Source organism: Lissotriton helveticus, chromosome 5_1 (assembly GCF_964261635.1).
Source record: "Lissotriton helveticus chromosome 5_1, aLisHel1.1, whole genome shotgun sequence".
NCBI lineage: Eukaryota > Metazoa > Chordata > Amphibia > Caudata > Salamandridae > Lissotriton > Lissotriton helveticus.
Genome location: NC_136065.1, coordinates 1,590,626,210 through 1,590,646,018, shown reverse-complemented (window position 1 = coordinate 1,590,646,018; position 19,809 = coordinate 1,590,626,210). Strand labels below are relative to the sequence as shown.

Below are 19,809 nucleotides of genomic sequence, written 5' to 3'. Positions count from 1 at the left end.
GTGGGACGCCTGCCAGTACTAGAACGTATGGGCAGGCGTCAGGTGGTAAATGGAGGGCAGATTCATGAGGTTGTCTGGGTCTGCTGGCTGCTGGTTGTTCCTTCCTAACGTTGTTACTGCTTTGAGTCACTGATTTCACCGGAATTGTATTAAGGCCCTCCTGTCGTGTGCCATTAGATGTGGTGGTGGTGTTGGAAGAAGCGGCAACAACGACAGGAATAGGCTTAGGTTTAGGGACAGATTTAATTTGCCCTGTGTTAGTGTGACTATGTGTGTTGTCAGCCGTAGAGGTACTGCTGACAGATTTAGGGGCTCCCATCGTGCTACTACTAGGACTAGGTGCGCCACACAAGAAAACCTTGCCCGCTGACTCCAGGTCTTTCAAAAGACGATCGCCCCTCAACTGGTCAAAGCTGATCGCCCCTTTCCTTTTTACCTCTTCCTTTTTTACTAAGTTTTCTAATTTATCTAATCTTTTAAAAACAGCATTACATTGTTTGATCATTTGACATTCTAGTTGTTTAAAAATAGAGTCCACAATTGTCTCGATAAGATTCCCATTGGGTTTGGGTTGAATAATGCTCTCGGTCAGAAACTCTGTCTGAGTACCCAGGGAGTTGGAGTCATCAATGGAAAGAGTTATAGGGGTACCTAAATCAATATTTAGGGGCAGTTCAACATTAGCAGTGTTGGCCTCAGATTGTTGTTGTTTCCCTCTAGTCCACATGCTCTGAGGAGTAGGTTGATTTTTATTGCGCCCCGGTTGCTTCCTTTTGTTTACAGTTAATTTCAGGGGGCCCCTTTTCCTTTTGCCCTCACCAATTTTATTTCCTGTTGGCAGGGGTGATGTTACAGACTGTACAGTGCAGTCAGGCTGAGAGGCGATGGTTATAGCCTGACTGCTATCCCCAAATGGCATTTCTAACAATGGTGCCAGGATGGATGATTTCGTGATGGTAATTGTTGGTGATAACGGACAAATGTTTGAGGGGCTGCTTTGTGGTGACTGTATAACAATGGCGCTGCAACCCAATGACATCCTTCTTTCGGTATTAGCAATTTCCTCCTGGACCATTGTTAAGGCGTTTTCTAATAAACATTCAAATGAGGGTGGTGGAAAAGGGGGGCTGGCAGGGGCAGGTGTTGGACGTATTAATATTACGCTATCCCATAATGTATTGAGCCCAGCTCACCTCTTGTTGTGGATGTCAGAGCTGTGGCCCAGCCCGGCCTCCGAGGGCCTAAGAGGGCCCGCCCTTTGCCCGGGCTTAGCCCGGCGTCGCCCGCGCGTCCCGCGTGCCCCCCGCTGCTTAAGAGCGCCTCCGGGATGTCAGGAGGCTAACGGCGGCGGAGAGGGACCGGTCGCAATGCAAGGTGCCAGGTGAATGATGGAGCAGCCCCCGTGGTCAGTGTGCAGGGTGAGGCAAAGTTCCAGTGAGCAGCGTTTCACCGCTGCTGATCTGCGGCGTTTGTAAATGTCCCCAAAGACAGTTTTTATGACTGGCACCCCCCATTTGGTGGGCTAGTTTCCTATGTAGCCCCCTGTATTCTGCATGCTGCAAATGGCGGAGAGCAGGCAGATTGATCATATACTCCACAAAGTCTCCGGGTTCAACCAGAGGCTAGGGAGTACTCACCGCCCCCCCTCACTCACTGAAGCATCAACCATCAGAAAATACCTTTTCTCCCGCAAACCACTTCCGTACTCCAAGGAACTTGGAAAACTGCTTCAGTTTCTCAGGGAGTTTCTCCAGATATGGGCCTTTAAGACTCTCCTGCATAAAAAAAAGCATGGTGATCAGAAAAATTTAATTTGGCAAGAGGCACTCCAAACCGGCATTGTATCAGCACATGCCTTTCCGAGGAAGAGACTTGCATTACATGAATCACCACACACAGTTAGTCCACTACCAGTACACCATTACATGAACCCTCCTTCCCACTCCCTTATGCACAAGCCACAAGTAATGTCAATGCAAAAAATAAACTTACAAAGTTTGGATTATATGCAATAGTGCCAATATCCATGCGGAAGTCCATGACTTGGCTCACTAGAATATCTACTCGGATCATTTCGGCCTCACTTTCACCACCTAAAACAAAATACACAAAAGTGACACGTTTACGCTTCACAGAACGCTGTGCACTGATTTTGGCAGCCATTTTGCAACAGTTCCAGCAAAACTAATATAAAGTGAGAGTTTGCTAACATGTGGCCAAATGATGCATACAATTCAGCTTGGAGGACCTCTATTGGCTCAGGAGCCCCAGACAGTGCCTCTTTCATAGGTCAACCTGACCAGAAGCGTAGTTAGCGTGTCATGGGCCCTAATACAAGGAAGAACATGGGTCCTCAGGCTGCCATGATTAAAGGATTTTTAAAAAAACAGCAAAAATCTTGGTTCAGTGGACCCTTCAGGCGTCTGGGCCCCGGTGACAACACCCGACTGGAACCCAGTCTAGTTTCTGTCCGGTATACTAGTGACGCGAACATTCACGCCAAGGATAAATGTAGGGGAATATGCATCCAACTCTGGGTAAGTGATTTGAACAGAGTGTACTTAGAGAGCTGCCTCTTACACCTTCACCTTCAGACAGCATGTGATCGGACCTCACAACTCAGTTCCCCGCCTCAATGCTTCATGGGTTTCTTGTACAACTGGGTTCTGGTCTCATTTAACACAACCTCCTCACACATACTTTTTTGACGGCTAAAAAAAAAAAGCTTGGATATCATGCAAACTAAAATGCAATAACCCCCTTTTGTTTACCTTCCCATAACTAATGCTAAACACTAGGTTGCTTATTGCCCCCCTCAGACAGCCAGTACTGTGCAGAGTCAAGAGAGGAGTTTGTACAGACAACTCAAGGCGAGCTGTTGTATCAACAGAAACCACTCCAGCCTCAGAAAGGGCATCTTTACATCCAGACCAGCAGCCTCAAGCACACAAATCTAATATTAGGACTCAGCAAAATTCCCATTGTTAAATGGTGCTTTCTAATGCTTCTATTTCCCGATTCCAAACAGGGGCCAAACATCTCAACGCAGTAAGTAATGGCGGTAACTCCATCTTTAAATATGCTAAATCTTTGCCTGAATTGTACCTATTTAATGTTGGTGTTAGTCTGGTTTATGTATGGGCCAGTATCTACCTCCCCTCAATTAGTTGTGCGGCAGGTCTTCTGTTCTCTGTGTTGATGCAGTCTGAAAAGCACTCCACCAATTTCCCCACGAGTCACAGCTTCCACTCGACCATTTCCCATTTAACTCCGTGCTATTAAACTTACAGATGTATACGTTACAGCAGAAATGGCACCTTGCAATCACCAAACCTACAGCAAAAGGGGTCTGAAAGAATCACAAGCAGACCACAAGAGCGGGTGGAGAAACATGTACCACAGACTAAATATGCAACAGAATTAGCAATACCACAAGCTAAAGTGACATGAGATAGGGAGCACTCGGGAAGCCCTCTGCAGATGCAATGGCTAATAAACTTTGCATCAAGACATCACATTCAGAAGCTCTCTTCGGTATAGTCTGGTCAGTTAGATGTTCAATGTCCTTGCCAAACAAGGTGCATTACTGGGCTCTTGCACAAACTGCTCTGCTACTTACACATATTGTGTTTGCGTCCGATGTACCGAATGATGGCGTTGCTCTGAGTGACTTTGACATCCCCATCGATCAAGTATGGAAGCTGAAAATGAACATGAAGCGTCAGGTACACACAGGAATACAGATATCCAGCAAGAGTAGTTTAGTTTATTGAAGCAACAGGAGCATCATTAGTACAGATGTAAAAAGGCCCAGAGATTCCTCCAACTGCTCTGAACATTCAAACATCAAAGTACATTCCAATACAGAACACTAAGTGACCCAATTAGGACATGGCTTCTTTTCAGAATACACAGAATGTTAGATTAACCAATACCTACATAGCTTATATAAACTGTCCATTGAATGAAACAATTCCATATAGCTACACAGATAACATAGTAACAAAGAATACAAAGTATTTGAAGTCTGGTGTTTAAACCTCAGAGTAGCATAGGCTTTTTAGGTCGAGCCTATGGCGGCGCGCATGCGCTGCATAGGAAATCGACCTCTTGGCATCACTTCAGCTGCAGAAGAAACTCGTGCATGTGGTGCTATTGGCATTGCGTCTGGCTTCAGCACCCAATTGGCCAAAAGAGTGTGGAAGTCCCAGCTTTTCAGGAAATGTTCACTTCCAGAGCGTTTTGCTCTCAGGAGCCAGCAGCGGCACGCAGAGCCATCTGTTTTGGATCATGTTTTGATGGCAGCTGCATTCCTTACAGCGCGGGCGCACCACTCCAGGTCTTGTTTTTGTGTGTTTTTTGTCTAATCGTATAGTGAATCCCTCCCGCTCCCCCGTCCACCGCTTCCCTTGAGCCCCCTTCATTATATCCTAGTCTCTGGCCGTCATACAATGAAGCGAGGTGGCGGAGCAGCAAGCTTCCTGGTCTAACCCCATTATAGGGTTTCACATCCAGGAGCCCGGGCCTCGAAGGAGCACAGCCCCCACCCACTCTCAAAACCTGCCATCTGCTTCCAGGAGGTATTTTGTTACGCAAGCATATGTACCTGCTCGGGGGCTCTGAAGATCACAAGCAGCGACATCACCAATTGGGCAGACTGCAGTATAAGTATCTGCACGCTTAATTCCACCTTTGAGTTGGTCATCTGCTGACATGGGGACATTCCGGCCCTGGCCTTTCGTATAGTACCCTCGAAAAAAATTGAAATGTTTCTAAGCAGCTACACGGGGGCATAGCTACCAAAAGTGCGCCAGGTGCAGTGGCGCTGAACTTGGATAATTGATGTATTTTGCTCTCCACCCAATGATAAGGGGGCCAATTCCCCATGCTTACACAAGCACCCATGACACCTTGGCTGCCCGTTGTGCGCTTACATGACAACCCATTTCAACCGCCTTTCCTTCACCAAACTCACAAGGCTGAAAGGCTGAGTAGAGATCGAAGCGAATAGGTTACAGAAAGACCACTGCATCAGGCGCTCAGCCCACAGGCCAACCATCCCACAACAGTGTCAATGGAGCCTGCTTCCGGGTTCTCCGGTTTACTTCACACACACTTCACAGGCCGTCAGCGAACAGGGCCGCTGCAGTTAGGGGCGTGTTATGAACCGGCAACGCCCTACTCCGAAATCAGGGATTTGTAATGAATTTAATGTCACGGGCCAATGATTGATTTACTCAGTCGCTGCAGCAGCACAACTCACACTAATTATTCCCTTCTTAGTCCTAATGCTCTTTACACCAATTGCGACATGTATTATCCTGAAGTCTGCACTTTAAAAGTAATGGATGGAGCAACTAAACATTGGCATTTGACTTCTGAGGTGCTGCACTGATCACTGCACTGCACTGATCTCTGCAGCACACGCTATGACCCACTGACCCACTGATTTATTGCAGCTATTGCAGCTTCCCTTTCCATCTGGCTAAAAAAAAAAAAAAAAAAAAAAAAAATCACACACCGGGAAATCAGCTGGCTTATTCGAGCTGCAGCGTGCTGGCTTGATGTAGTTCTTGCATGACTTCTGTGCTAAGCCGGGCAGCTCTCCTCTGGCGTATATGCAAATAGATTGTTATTTATGTTTGAATTGTGGGCTATACAAATCATAACCCCTCTGTAGTGGTGTCATGCAAAATGATGGGCTACCTGCAGAGTGTGGCGAGTGCCCCCAAGACTCGTGTATCTTGGAGATTTATTAGGCCTTAGGCTAAACTGTTTTAGTGACCGAAGGCTGTGCACCCATCCTCTCCGCTGTACAAGTGTAGTAGGCTCCTCTGTTACACCACTGCGGCCTCCTTACACCTTTTGGTCTTCCCATACTCAATTCATCTCACTGTCCCACCTGTCTCGCCCACCTCCGTCTATCAGACCTGGCCTTCCCATAAATGTTTCCTGAGGCAAGGATGTATTCCTGAATCGGACTGCATGACCCAGTGTGTAGCAGTTGTATAGTTCTTCAATCCCTAATGGCACAGCACCCAGGATAATGTGCCGCATGGCTAAACACTTATAAGGTCCCAAAGGCGCGATCTATTGGCTATGCCAATGCTTGTTATGATTGAGAACAGAAGGAAAGTGCAGAATCTCACTCTTGCAGATTCCCCAGATGAGCCCTGTATGGGGTCATGGCACTGGAGGGTCTGTGCCATGCAGGTCGCGAGGCTCCAATAGTTGACGGTTACCGTTAGTTGAGGAGACGATTGTGAGCTGACAACGCACAACAATCTGTGAGATGATGTACTACATCTGTACTCAATAAAACACATTAAAGCCAAACACTGGTTCATGTGGCTACTACAAAAGTGTGGCGACGATTTAATTATACCATACAGAACTCATGTGTGACGAGGTGCTGGCATAACTCAACAGGATGTGCTACGCAGCGAAACCGGACAGCCATTGGACGTTTAACGGTACACTACATTCCCTTCAACTGGCCAAGGATATCCGGGGAAGTGCCGACGACATCTGCGCACTGCGAGCTATAGGCGGGAAGGTCAACAGCAACATTGGGTGCGGGATGGACTGGACTTCACCTACGTGATGTTGGACTCCGCCCTGTGAGTTGGAACCTGTGCATTTCTCGATCGTAATGATCTATTCATTTCATTGGTGTAGCCCCCCCCCCACGGATGTGAGTGCATTTACATATATTTTTACGCTACAGTTCTTGTTCATACAAAACTAACTATTGTCCAATCAGTTTAAATGCATCGTAAGAGATGGGAGTAATGCCTAGCGCAAACGTGCGCTTTGCTTCCGTACGCACACAACAGTGATTTGGCATCTGAAAATATATAACTGTCTCTGCGATTTTCACATCCACACACCCTTACGGGTTGTTTCACAGAGTGAAGTATCGCCTTGGCTTTTCATCCAGGATTTACTGTGGCATTCTGGAAATATACACACCTGAACGCTAACATCGCTGTGACTAGCACACCAGGAAGTCTTCAGCTAATACAGCTTCCAATAGTGCGATGACGCCCACAGAGAAATGTTGAAAGCACTGTGATGTGTACATCAGATTTTCAGGGGTGATTTTGATCAGCCATTGTTTTAAGTGTAAAGAAAGTAATTTTGATGCATAGTAGTAAGCTAGTATGTTATAGTGTTTTATCTATTTTTTTTATTTTATTCGAAAAATTGTGAAGTAAGGTAGAAAATCAGAAATACTTGCTTTTTTTGGTGTTGCTTATTTTTTTATTATTTCCTGTCAAACAGTATGTATATAAAACAATGCAGGTGGTTAATCCACCACCACCACCACCACCTTCCCTAGACACACGAGGTGAACCCCCTATTTTATGACGTCAGTGGTTTGATGCTCTAGAAACATTTAGGGGCAATTGGTGCAAAAATATTTAGGCCAGAAAGAAAAAAAAGTATCTTTTACTCCACCCTCTAAGTTTCGAAGGTAGAGCAACATCCAAACATCTTCCAGACATTGTATTAGGAGATAAGAGCTGGATGAATATCGCAATACCACCAAAAAATTAGCAAATAGTTGTGAAGTACAACAAAGTCTCTTTGTATTACGCCATTCATTTTTCATAGGAGTCGAGAAGGTAGGGGAAGACATTGATACCTACATAACTGCCTGAAAGAAATTAATTGCAGAGTGATTTCCAAAATGTTAGTGACCAATTAGTGCATGATCAATTCAGCCACTGTTTTGACAGAGCCTTTCGACAGAACTTGCTATCGCTAGGATATTCCTCTCTAGAAGAGAGTATAAGAATAGTCAAGAGTATTGAAACAGCACAGAAATCCATAAAAGAATTGGATTAAGAAGGGGTCGAGTCAGTAAATCCTGTGCGTTTGACTACGGATACCAGAAAAAGGAAAAAATATATTTATCCCAGTAAAGTTTTAAAACTTACAGATATATGCTTTAGGTGTGGCAATCCTTGCCGCAATAAAAGTGGAAGATCATGTTGGTGTAAAAATGTAGTATGTAGGTCAAGCGGGAAGCTTGTGCATTTTGCAAAAGAATGCCAAAGACAAAATAAAACTGAAACATAAGTGGGGTATGTTAAAGATAACAGTGATAGTGACGTAAAAGACATGAATTTGGACATGAAAGACATGGTTTTGGTTGTAGATGATAAAAGGTAAGAAAAGGAAATCATTAGGATTGTTTTGATCCTTCGGTGAATATACTAGTGGGGGACAAAGAACTACGTCTGCTAGTTGATTCTGGAGCATGTACTACAGTTATCATGGTTTGTTTGATATGATGCTTTGCCCTGGTCCTAAAGAACAGGTTTAATCTATAAGAGATTCTAGTTCTGTTGAACTTTTGAACAATTACCTCAAGGTGTTTTCAGGAGAACTGGGAAGAATTAAAGTTTTAGGCATAGAATAAAGGTTAAGGATGGTGCAGTAAAAATCAAGCTCAAGATGTGAAATGTTCCTTTTAGTATGAGGGAAGACTTCGAAAGCGAGCTCAAAGTGCTATGTGGCAGAGGGATAATCGAACCTATAGAAACCTATAATCTGGCTTTCTCCATTGGTGGTAGCACGGAAAAAGAATAACGAACTGAGTATGTGTAGATGTTCTCTGTCAACAAGGAAACAAGGAAATCTGGATAGCTTCTCATCCACTTCTCAATACCACAGAAATGTTTGCTATGGTTGCAGGGGTAAAGTTTTTTTACAAAACAAGATTTGGCAGCTGCGTACCACCAAGTGGCTTTTGCCTCCCCATCAGAAACGTTTCAATATTATTGTATGCCGTTTGGCCTAGCCTCCGCTGCATCAGTGTTTCGTCACCTAATGGTTAATCTCCTTAGAAGTGCAAAGAATGCAGCCATCTTTCAAGAGGAAGTTCATATTTATACCCAGACAGAAAGACCCATGATGATATTTTGAAAAAGGTATTATCCATTTTTTCAGAGTCCGGGGGTAGTTTAATAGGTAATAAAAGGAGATGCATCGAATAGGAACTCTACTCCTCACTGCCAAACTGTCCACCAAGTGGTTACAATTTCAGTTTAAAGTTGTACATGTCTCTGGTAGAAGAACATCTGAGCAGATTTTCTCTCACGATTTCAATAAACTTAGAAGAGACAAAACAGTAAGAACTTCAGGTTTTTGTGATGAAGATTTAGATTGCATAATTAGGGCAGCTGAGATTAAACATGTGTGCTGTTTCAGCAGAAGTGTGGAAAGATGCTACTGAACAAGCTAGTGTTTTAAAGTGTGTGACCAAATTCATTGTTGAGGGATGGCCAAAAGAATGGAATGTGGATGTGATCATACAACCTTAGGTCAAAAGATGTGATGAATGGTCATTAGAAAGTGGTTTAGTAATGAGATAAGAAAAAACAGTCCTTCCTGAACTGGTAAGAAGTATTCTGTTATCTACAGAGCATGAAGGGTATCTGGGGGACAGAGTACATGAATATTTTTGGTGGCCACAGATGAATAGAGACATTGATAGCATGTACATGATTATGTAATTTGTTCAAGTTACAATGTATTACGACCGTCTACCTACCCCCCGCCCCCGTGACTCCCATGCAGTTACCTTCAAAACCCTGGGAAAAACTTGGGATTGATCTCATGAGACTTTTTCATTCTTTGCCTCACTCACGGTTTGCTTTAGTGCTGGTTAATTATTACACCAGATGGCCAGAAGTGAAGTTAATTGATGAACCATATTCCAAAGCAGATTTAGAATTTTTGAAAGGGGTTCTCATGCATCAGGGGTTTCCTGAGGCAATGGTTTCTGATAATGGAGTCCAATTTGTTTCAACTTAAGTGGAAACATTTTTCAAAGAGAGTGGCATAAATCTCAAGAGTTTGCTTTACCATCCCCAAACCAACATTATGGTTGAGCACCTGAACAGAGTTTTAGGTGAATGTATACGGTGGGCTATTATACAGAAGTGTGTGATACCAGTAGCTGTGAGGATCATGCTATGGTTTTATAGAATACCACCAACTTTCACTTCGGGGCTTCACCATTCGAACTATTGAGGGGGTAGGAAACAGTCAACTGAGTTCAAGCCAGCTTGGGATGTCCAAATGGCTTAAACGGAATTCATCTTAGTCTTAGACATGGTTGTAAGGAACAAAGTTGATGGTGCACAAGTTAATTTCTGCTTATTATATTAAAAGAAATTTTAGCGTAACAAATGGCAATATCAACTCATTTTGAGGATATACAGGTTATGTTTCTTATTTTAATCCCAGTGTAAATTACAGTACATTTATATATGTTTAGAATGAGATTCCCTACGAAGGTTAATGAGGAATGCAAGTTTACAAATATGATATTCTCCATAGGCACAGTTCATCTTACTTTTCCACAAGCACTGCGTTATGGTGTACATTATGAATTTTATTTTCTTATTGTGTTTTGTTTATTTGTTTGTGTAAGGAAAAGAGAAGCGTAGTATCTTCCTTGCGCAGCTATTTCCTGAGTGAGCATTGTATGGTGTCATGGCTGGTAGAGGATCTGTGTGACAAGTCGCGAGGCTCCAATAGCTGCAGGTTAGTGGCAGTCGAGGAGATGGTCATGACGCTCTGTGGGATGATGTACATGAGTATTGAATTATACAAATTTAAGCCAGTAACTGCCTCATTGTGGTTATTACATGAACACTTGCTATCAAGAAATGTGTTTGTAAGGGGAAAAAACACATCCGCACAAGATGTGGCCTGGGTGCCCTGGTACCAGTTACAGGGGATGAATTGGAGTAATCTTTGCAAGGGCAACAGAAGGGGAAGACCCTGTCAACATGCCCAGTGCACTTCACCCAGAACCTGATGTCGGACTTCTTTAGAAGCCATAGACAAGAGAGCACAAGAGCAGTACAGTTAGTTATTCTCCAAGCCCAAGCACTGAATGTGAGCAATGTCTGAAATCGATGACCTTGCGCAATAGGTAAAGCGGGGGTGACAGTGACAAGACAGCCCACCACAGGAGTAAAATGTCAGGCAAGAAGTAGGATGAGACGCAAGTAGGAACAGCACTTTACACAATTGAACTACCACATGCAGGCTAAAAATAAGGGGGTTCACAAAAGACTGGTTATAATGCCTTGTAGTGTGCCAATCCAAACATTCTGCCAATCTCATCCCAGGTACCCATATCGAAGGAACTGCATCCTCTGCATGGGGGGGGGGGGGAGGGCACATGTATACAGGTACAGAGTGTATTAATGCAATATTGCCTACACACAGCAATGCCAGTGCCACTCAGCCAAGCCCACCTATGATATTGCAGTACTCGCACAATGTTTCATATCCCTTACAAGGTCCCCAAAGCGCTTTTTATGTAGGAACGTGAGCATGACTTACTGACTGATGTAACTCGGTTAACCCAGTAATTTACTGTAGTTTGAAGTTGACATAGGAGGTGTGAAGCATGGAAAGAAACATTATAGCATCTCATGTTTACCCTTCCGCAGGCCCGTCCCTATCCAGCAAAACCCTGATAAACATCTTACGTTTGGTAAGTCCAGTCCCAGCGTTTCCTTGTCCTTCAACCACTGGCTTTTGTCATAATCTGGAGCTGAAAGACAAAAGAACAGTTCTTAAAATGATCTATGCACAATAAGGCCAGCACTGTAGCCTTTCTACATACACCCATCATCAAACTGCTCCAATTCCTAACAGCTTTCATCCATCATATCTCCTTGTAAGAAGTTACTCATTAAAGGAGGGAACCATCCCAAGCTAACACCAAACCCTCGCTCAATCTACTGCAAAAGGCCGAATAAAGGCCATACATATAAAGGGCTGCGCTTAAAGAAGAGGGGCCCCTTGTGAACCCAACGGAAGTAGGGCACTTACATAGTGAAAAGGACAAATCCCTTTGGGTAGATTTCATTACAGATTATGCATATTAAACACAGATTCACACACCAAGAAATTACACTCTTTCAACTTGCTCTTCTTCCACACCTGAAGATTGAACCATATATAACAGGGGATCCACTACGAAGATTAAAATTCCACCTACATTTGTTTGCATAAACACAATTTCAATAGATTGAAAGGCCTAACAGTTGATAAACTAAATATCTCAAGTTTAAAAAACACATTGCATTAAAAAATGTTAGCCAACATCACTAAAAAACATGTAGAGTAAAAAAGCCAGACAAGTATAATGTGTCTTGATAATCTACACATCAATCTTTAAACAATATTAATAGCATGGAAATGTACAGTTCAAGACCAGTTTATAGACTCTGTGCTTGTTCATGCAGTCACCTACAGCAAGATACAATCATTGTTAATACTGTATTACGGGTGGATGGTCCTACGGAAAACGAAGGGTAACAGGGACTCGTTTCTCTAGTTTAGTGAACATCCCTTGAGTATCTGGGGATTGCGTTAACGTCAATAGGCAGAATATGTAAAGGGGTCATATCACTAAAAGTGTTTTCTGAAGTAGAAAGTTTTAAACTTTGAGATATTTCGTTTATCAACTATTAGGCCTTTCAATCTAATGAAATTGTGTTTATGCAAACAATAAATGTATGTGAAATTTTAATCTTCGTGGTGGTTCCCCTGTTACATATGGTTCAATCTTCAGGTGTGGAAGAAGAGAAAGTTGAAAGTGTAATTTCTTGGTATGTGAATCTGTGTTTAATATGCATAATCTGTAATGAACTCTACCCAAAGGAATTTTTCCTTTTCCACTGCATACATATAAAGCTCAGCAATGACCACCTTCCCCCAATCAAGTAAGAGGCAAAATCACTGTGGCCCAGTCAGAGATGGAGCAGGACTCATTTTATGCAGATTCCAAATCTTCCACACTGCCTGACCCAATTTATTTCCAAACAGATCACACTTCAATATAACAGTGAAACTAAACAATAACCCAACTTCTAACAAACTAGCAACCAAACACTGCCCCATCCACCCACAAAGGCCATATTTCCTCCTATGCTCCCTTCACACACCACAAAGTCGAAACTGCCCCCTTCACCACCCACCCAGGATGTATTTGTTCCAATAGCCCCACCCTTCTGCTTCAGCCTGCCAATGAACCACCCACTTCCTTGCTCCGCTAGGCCCAGGACTCATTTTCTGTGGGTCTTCATCACTGGGCAGAAGATTTTCCCATTGGTCAGTCTTCAGACAGCAGAGCAGTCGCTGGCTCTGCTCTAGGAAGACTTACTGCGACCGTCAGATAGAATGGAGGCCATGACATCAGACTGTTCACCCTATTTAGAGAGGACAGTCTGATGTCCTTTATTCAGATCTGTAAACAACAGATAGAACCTGGTGGTCATGAGAAGAAGAATCAAAAACATTTTAAACAACCTCAACAACCCCACTGACATGCTCAAACTAGTTAGTAGAGCACTGCTATTAAACATATGCTCAACTAGGCCTCCATTAAATGTGTTTAATACACATGAAGCTGTTTTTCCAAGGGTAGGTGAGCCTTTATGGAGTACGTACAAAGTTTGAATGGAATGATCTGCCGGTACACACTACAGAAATGTTTGAGGGCAGCTCACTAAACATTTACTGACCGTTAGTTGAGCGCACAAAGTTGGATGAGTTTTGGGCGAATGCTTAACTAGCCTCTAGTTGTACAGCTGGGCGTTCTGAATAGCTAAACTACTGTTCTACATACAAGTTCATGCACTTGGAGTACTTTCAAAGACTGACTGGAGCACATATTAAACACAGAACTATTTCTCCAGCTTGGCTGAGCACTGAATGTGTGTTGAAGTGGAACACTGACTGGGAAGGTGGGCACGAGCATCGATTCCGAACACTGAGCTGTATATTCAGACGTTAGTTCTTCAAATTGGTTTTACTAGGAGAAATAACGCCAGTCTATTTCAATTTATTCTGGGCTGGAGCATTAACCCCAAAACATGCATTACTATAAAACTCTACCTACAATATGCTACAAAGCAGTAGTGCAGCATTGCAAAAAAAATTGTAACACTTCCAAAGATGATAGAACTGTGTGGGGCAATCTTTATAGATTTATTTTGGGACGAAAATGAGGAAAAAGTTTGAGGCTGGATCTATAAACAACCACCAAAAACGTTAAACAGTACGGATAAAACAAAATTACAAACAAGCATTGAAAATGCAATAGGTCTCGCAATAGAAAAGTTTGACCTTTTGGTGTTGCAAATGTATTTTTTTTTGTTTATATTTTTTCAAATGATAAAAGTATTAATTTTGGTTTTTGTAAAGTGAATAGTTACAAATCTACCAAATGTTACATTTATAGCATTAGTAAAGTTACATGTTTAGTTTTGTCCTTTTTTACATGTATTGATGTGCAAACTCACAATTTTGTGTAAAATTTTATAAAAAAGGATAGTGACCTAATGTTGTTTTTTAATGGTAAAAGTTTTTACATGTAAAAAAGGACAAAACTAAACATGTAATTTTACTAATGCTATAAATGTAAGATTTGGTAGATTTATAACTATTCACTTTACAAGAAACAAAATTAATACTTTTATAATTTGAAAAAATATAAACAAAAAAAAAATTACATTTGCAACACCAAAAGGTCAAACTTTTCTATTGCGAGACCTATTGCATTTTCAATGCTTGTTTAACTCAGACACGTTTGGGGTTGTGCCGCAAAGCGAGACAACATGACACATTTCGCCATGATTTGACTTGCAGATACCACTTCCTTTTACAGGGGAAACAACGTGTTGCTGCTCTGCAAAGGAGAAGTGTTTCGTAACAAAGTGTGGGGCAAAGAGATGGCGAGGAAGCCTGTTCGTCACCTACAATCCTCCGACTAAACATTTGTGAGCCGTAAAAGAGGGAGCAACTTTGTCAAGGGAAGAGACTTTGCTGTTCGTTTGTAATAATCATGGGTCTTCCTGCCTGAGTGAATGAAGTGTCTGTAGGCGAGGTTCGTGGGCGCACTTGTTTACCTGCCGCCCGGAAGAGAAATACAAAATATACAGATAACCAAGAGAATGTAGTCTAAAGAGTAAAATATAAATGCGCGTCACACGGGCACTTATAGTCGCCTGCTGGCCGAATGCTAACACAAAACTACAAAAAAGTGTTTTTTTTAATGGAATTTAATGCCAGGAGCTCTCTAGCATGCCATACAATTCGTAGTGCACAAGAATCACTGGTGTACATAGAGTTGAGATTGTGAGGGACACTTGCAAATTAAGGAGCGGGGTGGGGGAGGGAAGTTGAAACGAGAGAAAACACAGAACTGCGAAATGCATGCACTCGCACACAGAGCTTTTACAAAGAGAAGGAAAATGGGCAGACACTTGTGGAAGGATAAAGGAAACCAGTAAGAGGCATCGTAAACCGACTGCTTTAAATGAGCGGCAAACAGGAGATGGGCGAGCTAAAACAAATAAAATGAGACACGGCCTGCCGGCCGTGAAAGTACGGCCGGCCGGCCGGCCATGAATAATTAGGGGAGGAGCAGCCAGGAGAGAGCAGGAGCGGAGGCGCCAAGCTGGGGAACAGATGGCTGGCGATTCGATGCTGTGCACGCGCATTTTAGGTCAATGCGCTTGCGCATTGACCTAAAAGCGCACGGGCACAGCATCAAATCGCCAGTCTAGTTAAAGTCTGTTTAAGCCCCTATAGTCTCGCTCCGCTCAATGCGCATGCGCATTGACAGGCGAGACCTAAAAACACCCCAGATAAACGAAATAATTTAACAAATTGTTGGTTGTAAGGCTCATAGTGAACAGGGATAGGATCCTTGTTGTTTGTTGGAAGACATTGGAGAAAATACTCTGACTAACCAGGAAGAGTGCCTGGCTGAATAGTGATGGATGAGTGCAATACCTATATAGGGGATAATCAGGCAGCTATTTTTAACTAAATTTGGGAATCTTTTTGAACCTGCCAGCAGAGAGCTGACCGATGTACACAACCTCGTGACTTTATGTGTTGAGGTTTTTGGGTTCTGGGCTGCCTGGGGATTGTGCTACCATACGCTGCGCTATTCCCATTCATTGTTATGATGCACCCTTCGCTGCCAAGGATTGCTACTGCAGGCCCTGTGTGCAGCGAGTAGTGGTGCACACTGTTCGGCAAATATTTCCCTCCATATAGGGTGGTTACGTTCGCCGTTATGGGGTTGACCATTAGCTGCACCCCATATGTTAAACTGATTACTGGTATTTTATGGTTTCTCTTGAGGCAGTTAAACCCTTCCCCTTCCTTGTGCCTCTTTCCCATGCCTAGAACTTTTTACTTTTCTTTCAACCATTTTGCTTTTGTCTCGTTTGGGTACGTATTGTATTATGTTGCTTTAGTGACAACCATTATCTATACTATGTTGTGTGCATTTGTAAAGTGCACTATCACCCGTAAGGGTATCCTGGCACTGGAAAGGTGAGTGCCATCCTGCCTACGGTAGCCTGGTTAATTGAAAAGACAGGTCTTCAGCTTCTTGCAGAATTCAAGTAGAGAGGGGGAGGCTCTGATGTGGAGTGAGAGGCTGTTCCACCCGATGGTAGCGATGTAAACGAATACCCATCCTCCTGATTTGGTTTATGTGTGCGAGTAGGAGTTCTGCAAAGCAGAGGTGTCTGGGTGGTTGGTGGAAGGAGATGCAACCGTTCAGGAGTTTGAAATGAGCATGTTTGTGTATTGGGAGACAGTGGAACTCCCAGAGGTGCATGGACGTGTCTGGCTGCCGAGTTCTGAATGGTTTCCAGTCTTCAATTGAGTTGCTTGGTGATGCACTATGTATTTTGCTTTTCTAACCTGTGGGATTTAGCAGATTAACATCTTTAAACATATGCTACTCTTACTGCCTGAATTCCCAATAAAAAATAAAAAAACACCCCACCTCCCTCCTCACCACACACACACACACACACACACAAACAAAAGGTAAGCGCCAAAATGAAAATGATTTACACATACAGACCCAATACATTGTGGTACACAGAATGTTCCACTGTAATTCAGTACAATATTGAGCGTTGAACAGGGAGCTAGGGTTGGCGGAGACAAAAAATATTTCCTGTGCTGAAGTTTATCAGCAGTTCCACGGGTCCGGAGATAAACTGGACAGTTCACATTCTTCACTAAAAACAAGCTTCACAGAATAATTTTCTTGTAGAAACAGTGGTACAAAACTGAAATGCGGATTTCCGGTCTGCATATTTTACTATGTATGAATTTCAGAGTGGGGCCCTACTGTAATTTTAAACTTACATTTGTGCCCAATCCGAGGAATTTTTATAGAGTTTCAGATTAACTGCCATTTCTAACTAGAACTGCTATTATATTACCATGTTCTTGTCCCTTTGAAGGCTTACAATTTTTGGAAGACTTTGAGATCACGCAAAGGTCTTTATTTTTTAAATATGTGGGCCTCCTTAACTTTTGGAGTAGCAAATTCTGTAGCAAACAAAATCTGAAGCAGAGATTGCACTGACATTATAGATATGCTTATGTTATATGGGGGGAAAGTTGACTCCAGAAAAGTTCCAACTCAAGGGCAGCTTCAGTAAAAGGGATGTGATGGGTTTGTGGGTAACTGAAACTGGTGAAAGCCAGACAAGTCACCCCATCCCGGATTCCCCTGGGTGTCTAGCCTTAAACAATGTACAGGTTTGCTAGGTTTCCCCATGTGCCGGCTGTGCTAGGGCCCAAAATCCACAGGTGGGCCTTTGCTAAAATGAAGTCTGTGCCTAGCGGGCTTTCTGCCACCCTGGGCGGGGGGGGGGGGGATAATGCACTGATATGCCCCCAAAGGGGGCAGAAAGATTGTGGCTATTAGTTTGGGGAGTGGGGGCATTGGTATGCCCATATTGGGCAGCACCAACCCCTACGCATCAAAATAAGCCAGTATAATCTTGGACGCCAAGTGGGCTCTCAGACGCCCCCTTGGCAGATCAGGGACTACTGCCCCCATCAATCTCCTGGGGGTGGTGGGGGGGCAGAAAGACTGGCATTTTTTGGGGCGCATGGTCATGCCCATTCTGGCGAGCCTACACCCCTAAATAAATAAATAAAAAATATATATATTCCCTGATGCCTATTGGGCTTTCTGTCCCCCCCCCCTCGGAGGCAGATAAGGGGCTATTGCCCCATCTGCCTCCCCGGAGCGGGGGGGGGGGGGGGGGGGGGGAGGGAGGGGCAGAAAGACTGTAGCCTTTTTTTTGGGTGGTGGGCAGCTCCCACTCCTACGTATATAAAATAAAAAAAATCTCTGGGGCCTAGTGTGCTTTCCACCCGGGGGCAGATCAGGGGCTACTGCCACATCTACCCCCCAATGGGGGTCGAAAGGCTGTCTGGCATAATTTTATAGGGGGGAGCAAAGGCCTTTGCCTCCTTCCTGGTGGCTAGTGGGTGGATACCTGCTTGGGGGAATCGCCCTTCTGGGGCGATCACCAAGCAGCGATCCACAAGAGAAGGGTACCATTGGAAAGAAGAGATTCACCTCTTTCCAACGATACCTCTCTCATATTTTTTGGTGCTTGCGGGGCTAAGTTTAGTTTCACAGCGCGCCATCGTCATTACAATGAAAACACAAACCATGCTTTGGGAGGTTGGGAAAGCTCTTCCCCACCTCCCAAGGCACAAAAAAAGGGAAATCCCTCTGCTGTTTAAAGCAACGGGATATTTTTAAAGTGTGCTCATGACGGAACCATTCCGTCAGGAGCATAGAAGGGGTTAACAGACCAGTCAAAAACAAAACAAAAAAACACAGAGACACACCACTAGCATTGGAAAAGCAATAGGTCTTGCCTATGTAAGAGCTATTGGCTATGGCAATACGATTTAGCCGTGTGTTACACCAGTGTGGCTGCTGCTCAGCATGGCTAAAACATAGTGGGGTGTAATATGGTGGGTTAGAAGAGGACTAAATTAGAGGGAGGTAGATTAGAGCGAGGTAGGGTAGAGTGGAATGTGGAAGATTAGAGTCCAGGAGATTGGGTAGAGTTGAGTAGATTGGAGGGGGTAGATTGGAGTAGGGTGTAGTGGGGTAGCAGAAACAGTAACATGGAACGTGCTAATGAGCAGGATTCTTGAGAACAGTTTTAACGGCCATGAAATAACCAGGTAACAGATGCAGATGCTCCTAACAAAAGGATGCCTTCCAGCAACCCAGTTTCAGCCAGTGAAAGGCAGTCTCCATGCCTGGATTTGTAACGGGAACAGTTAAAAGTACACAAATAGAAAGTTTACTGTTGCCGACGGAAAACAGCACAGTCCACTCAGAGTGGTGCATAAATGGCTTAACACACAACAAAGGAGGGCTTTGACATAGCATCACATGCTGTGATTCTTGGAAAAATCACTTCACTTTCATTTCTTTTTGTTTGCTGGGAGATGAACTTGTGTAACTTAACTGGTGCTCATGAATTAGAAAGAAAACAAAAACTACTTCAATTCACAGCAGGAGAAGAGGACACATAATAAGTTAATCTGTACTTTGTCCATGCTACAAAAAAAAACCAAAAAAAGAAAGAAGTTAGGCAGTAAGTGAGGACTTGCAAGTGCTGACGAATTAGAAGGCATCAAAACAGTGAGAAGGGTTCCAACTAAAGTTAAGCAATGGGCCGGCGTAAAGCACCTTTTTGTAGTGTGTTTTTTTTAATGAAATAAAATAAAACAATATAATAGTTTGTTGCCAAGCTACAGCACATGTGTGCTGCATGCATGCTTGACATAAAACGCTTGCTGAGGCTACTTCTGATATCATGGAGTGTTTTTAAAACTCGGAATCGACACTGGCTGTTCCGGCCTCCATAGATAAGTAGGAAAAGCAACCTGGCAGAGGTTTCCAGATCACCT

General features: G+C 43.5%; 1 protein-coding gene across 2 annotated transcripts in view; it reads right to left on the bottom strand.

Annotated features, from left to right (window-relative positions):
* The window catches only part of LOC144755637 (glutathione S-transferase Mu 1-like), a 150,867-nt gene that overhangs the window by 38,877 nt on the left and 92,181 nt on the right, over positions 1 to 19,809 (bottom strand). For both annotated transcript variants that reach the window (XM_078644778.1, XM_078644779.1), the window contains exons 3-6: positions 11,520 to 11,584; positions 3,620 to 3,701; positions 1,993 to 2,093; positions 1,680 to 1,775 (exon numbers count right to left, since the gene is read on the bottom strand). In XM_078644778.1, the coding sequence (XP_078500904.1) occupies positions 1,680 to 1,775; positions 1,993 to 2,093; positions 3,620 to 3,701; positions 11,520 to 11,584 (344 nt within the window). The remainder of the gene's footprint in view (positions 1 to 1,679; positions 1,776 to 1,992; positions 2,094 to 3,619; positions 3,702 to 11,519; positions 11,585 to 19,809) is intronic.